Source organism: Gracilinanus agilis, chromosome 3 (genome assembly GCF_016433145.1).
Source record: "Gracilinanus agilis isolate LMUSP501 chromosome 3, AgileGrace, whole genome shotgun sequence".
Classification (NCBI taxonomy): domain Eukaryota; kingdom Metazoa; phylum Chordata; class Mammalia; order Didelphimorphia; family Didelphidae; genus Gracilinanus; species Gracilinanus agilis.
In genome coordinates this window covers 416,356,446-416,360,724 of record NC_058132.1, presented here as the reverse complement: position 1 = coordinate 416,360,724, position 4,279 = coordinate 416,356,446, and the positions used below count along the sequence as shown (strand labels likewise).

The window sequence follows — 4,279 nt, the reverse complement described above, 5'->3', positions numbered from 1 at the left end:
AACAAAAACTAGCTGTCACCAAGGTGGTACAATTAGGTACATGATATTCTATCATATATCTTCCTTGGTTCTTTCTGAAAGTTTTGGACATATCCTGTGGGTGACTTCCATCATGACCCATGGACTTGGAGAGTTTGGACTCACAAGGGATCTGATTCAAAGAAGATCAATTTCCACAGCAGCTGTATTTTTCTCAGTTCCCTGCCTCCTATTCCATTATGACCCATGAAACATTTCTCTCTTTCCTTCCTTCCTTCCTTCCTTCCTTCCTTCCTTCCTTCCTTCCTTCCTTCCTTCCTTCCTTCCTTCCTTCCTTCCTTCCCTTTTCACTGGAAAATGAGGGGAAATAGCAATGTTCTTTGTTCTTTAGTGACACTTCCAGAACCCTTCCCCTATCAACTTTATTTAATGATCTCTCTTTTCATTAGGATCAACTTCTTAAAGGTATATGGCACTATCTTAATACTATTAACTTTTAGCTACAAGCCTTCAAATCATAGTCATACTTTCTCAAGGAATTCTCTCATAGACTTCCTTTCAACATTGATCATTTTAGATGTTTATTCTGATGGTACAAATTGAAATCCATTTGTATTTCCCTAATAAAATATGATTCTTTTTCATGTTCTTCCAAAAGTCTGTCAGTGAGGTTCCACTCAATTATTCAGATGTCTTTTTTTTAGTGAGAGCTGTAAGTACCATTTCCCAGAAGTGCAAAAAATGTACCAATAATTGGAGTGCTTGCTTTGGTAGTAGATAATAGTGGTGGCAAGACTGCTTTTAACTGCTGACCATGCTGACTGTACACTTCAAGAAAACAAACAAAGCTGATATAAAAGGGAATATAAGAAATAAAATAGAGGGGAGAAATAAAAAAGAAATAAATTAGAGGAACAAGGAATAAATAAGTAAAATGACTGATATTGAAATGATGTTCTAAAAGTTACTAAACATGGAATCACAGGTAAAGTATCACAGAAATTTAGAGTAGGAGTATATCTCAATAATTCATATCTGAAAAAAGTCTCTTCTAAAACATACCCTACAAGTATCATACTAACTTTTGCTTGAAGATTTCCTAAGGCAACCCATTCCATGTTGATGTAGCTTTGGTTTTTTTGAACAAGTTTTTATTTGCATGAAATCTAAATTTGCCCCTATATATTGTTCCCAGTTCCACCCTATAGCTAAACACAGCACAATTGTTCCCTCTTTCAAGTAACAGTTTTTTTTTGGCATCCAAGGATAACTGTCATGGTCCTGCTTAACTTTTCTTCTATGTGTTAAATATCCCCAGTTTCTGATATGGCAAGAATTTGAAGCCTTTCACCATCTGAGGTCCCTCTTTTCCTGCCCTTGTGCTATTCACATTGATTTAAGTGCCCTATCCATGTCCTGCCAGGCCTCCACCTTATATCACTCTTACCATCTGCTAGTTTTACTCCTACTCACATGTTACTGAACTGAGATTTAGGAAATCACAAAACCATGCTGACAAGAGCCAGGTTACATTTAGATTACATAATCTCAATTTAGCTATCATGATAGCAAGTCAATTCTTTTACTTATTCCAATGAACTCACTATCCCCCTCATCACAGTAGCTTTTCTACATGTTTTCTTTTGTCCTCAAGCCTCCTATGACTCCCCTGCCCTATCTTCTCAGCTGAATAATGTACCTCATATTTCATTGAAAACAAATTGAACTCATTCACTCTGAACTGGTGCCTTCCACAACTTTCTCTTTTTTCATTCCTTTCTCCTTAGAATGGATTCAACTAGCATTTTTATGCATATGATTCTTGGTTCTGAAAACACCATACAATAAGATGATAATTGAATCATGGGAAGTGACAAGATCACTAAGAAAGATAGCGTAGAAAAACAAAATAAGGGGGCCAAGGACAGAACCTTCAGAAAATCTATCGTGGTAGTGACCTGGGAACTAGCACGAGAAACTGAGGGAGGAGAAAATAGACCTTCAAAAAGCTCAAGAGGATATATAGAGTGTATCTAGCTAGTATTATACTTGGCAATTAAGATTCACTGGATCTCAGGCAGGAACCAAGTGCCTGGAAGAGCATCTTTCCAATTGGAAAGAATAAACTTGCTTTGGAGAAGAGTTGTGGTTATATTTAAGGGAAGTACCATGGAGAGTTTCTGGAGCATGCAGAGATGTTTTGAAACTGTTTCCACTTTATTATCCTGATGGTTGGGAGGACCCCCCCACCCCTTTTAAAAAACTAGATCTGAGGTATCTTCACAAATATCTAAATAAACTCTGGTTGCCTCTCTCTTTTGGTTTCATTTGGGGATTCAGTTCTGCATATGGAGCTTGGTGACAGACTGTGCTCTAAGTAGAGAGGTCCTAAGGCCTCTGAAATCATATAACCCCAAGTACACCTTGGTCCTGGGCACTTTAATTTGTTCTTCATTTTAAAGGTGAAAGAAATGTCTCCAAACCTGAGAATTTTAAGAGGTCCAGAAAAAGTCCCACAGGAATTCAGGCACTGGAATCCAGGTCAAGTTCTACAGCTGGTATAGCACTGATTGATCTTTGGGAATAACCTTTTGGACCCTAGTCCAATCATAGATAAAACAAAGACTAAACTAATGAAAATGCTGCCTTTGGATGTCAAAATCCTGGGACCAATAAATGTAAGAAAAGAGCTAAGTTTGGTATAAGGGGGATACACACCCCCTAAAGACTTGGAAAAGAAAATGCTTATATATTTGGGGGTTTTGCTATAACTTTGAAGTAAATAATCCCTTTGTAAAAGTTAATCTTAATTCATTAAATGGAGTTGGAGTTCAAGTCATAGACCCCCAATAATGGGGGAAATATGAATCATTCAAGCCAATTGTGTTAGAAAAGAAACACCATGACCATTCAAAGTATTTTTCTGGAACCCTGAAGGACAGTGTAGTAAGCTTTTCCCTTGGAGACTGGGGCCAAAGAGCACCTTTTTAAAGAGACTCAAGGAGAGCTAACTAAAATGTAAGAATACAAAGAAGCATTGCAACCCTGCTTTCCTCCACAATGCCTCCCATGTACTAGGCCATGTGCCAAGTTTGAGAGATTCAAAGAAAATTTAAGAACAGTTCCTACTGTTTGTACACTATGTTTAAGGGGGTTCAGAAGTAAGCATTATGACAAAAGGTGAACATCAAAATGAGACTTTCTTTTACACCAGACATTATTCACAGGATTTGGTTATGATTCTCCCTGCAAATTAGTAATTCTGACTCGTATAGAGTTAATAAAAGCACACAGTGATTTAAATAATCAGGACAAAGACAATGTTGGTATTTCCAATGCGCTTTTTATTAGTAAGCTAACCCTCAAACACCCTTCTCATTATTCCCAACCTGAAATGCATTCAGGCAGGAGTAAAGAAACAAAAATAGCAGAGCAAACTTGAAGTGAAATTTTTTTTTGTTCTTAACATTCAGGAAAATATTAAATGAGTTTTAGTTCAGGTGAAGGAACTCTGAAGTCTCAAGAGCTGACTTCTCCAGGAACATCAAAGTGCTGAGCCATAGCTGATAATCTGGCAAAATGTTGGTGAGCAATAGGTAGAATCTGATCCCTCCAACACTTCCTGGAAGCTCGGACTGGTCTATAGATTATGCTGTTGATATTAAAAATCGTTCACTCTGTTGCTTGTAGACATGTCTTCAATAGGTGCTGTAGCCATAGCCAGAGCCAGAACCCCATGGTCTACAGCAGCTGCCTCCATAACCACAGCCCAGGTTGCTGTAGTTGCTACCACCAAAGCTATAACCCAGGGAGCTATAGCCATTGCAACCATATCCATAGTTCAGGGGAGAGCCCAGTGGCACAACACAGTTCAAGGGGGTTGCTCTGAAGGTTCTATGCCAGTTGGTACCATAGCAAGGATACCCTGGGAAATAGTTTCCGCAGCAGAAGAATCTGGTCATGATGGCAGGTGTTGGAAGATGACTAGATTCCTAGGAGCAAGTTATCTAAGTCTGAATTCCTTCTTCTGCATAGGCCTTTTATATATTTGACTTCGGAGTGTGGCACACCTCCCCAGCTTTTTTTTTACTCTAATTTGCATGAAGAATCCCATTATTGTCGCACATAATGACATATAAAGAGGTCCTTAAACTCATTATAAAAGTCTAAGGAAGCTTTGCTGGCTAGATAGGAATGTGCTGTGTCTTCAAATGATGGCTACCTTTGACAATGAACTCATTTAATCAGAATTTTGTGGCATAATTATTACTTATTTTCTATCATATGTTATTGCTGATTT

The 4,279-nt window shown here is 38.1% G+C and overlaps 1 protein-coding gene across 1 annotated transcript; it reads right to left on the bottom strand.

Annotated features, from left to right (window-relative positions):
- Nucleotides 1–3,677: 3,677 nt before the first annotated feature.
- Nucleotides 3,678–3,941, bottom strand: LOC123239839 (keratin-associated protein 7-1). Its single transcript, XM_044667162.1, has one exon. It carries the CDS (start codon nt 3,939–3,941, stop codon nt 3,678–3,680), a length of 264 nt encoding a protein of 87 aa, XP_044523097.1.
- Between the last annotated feature and the right edge of the window lie 338 nt (nt 3,942–4,279).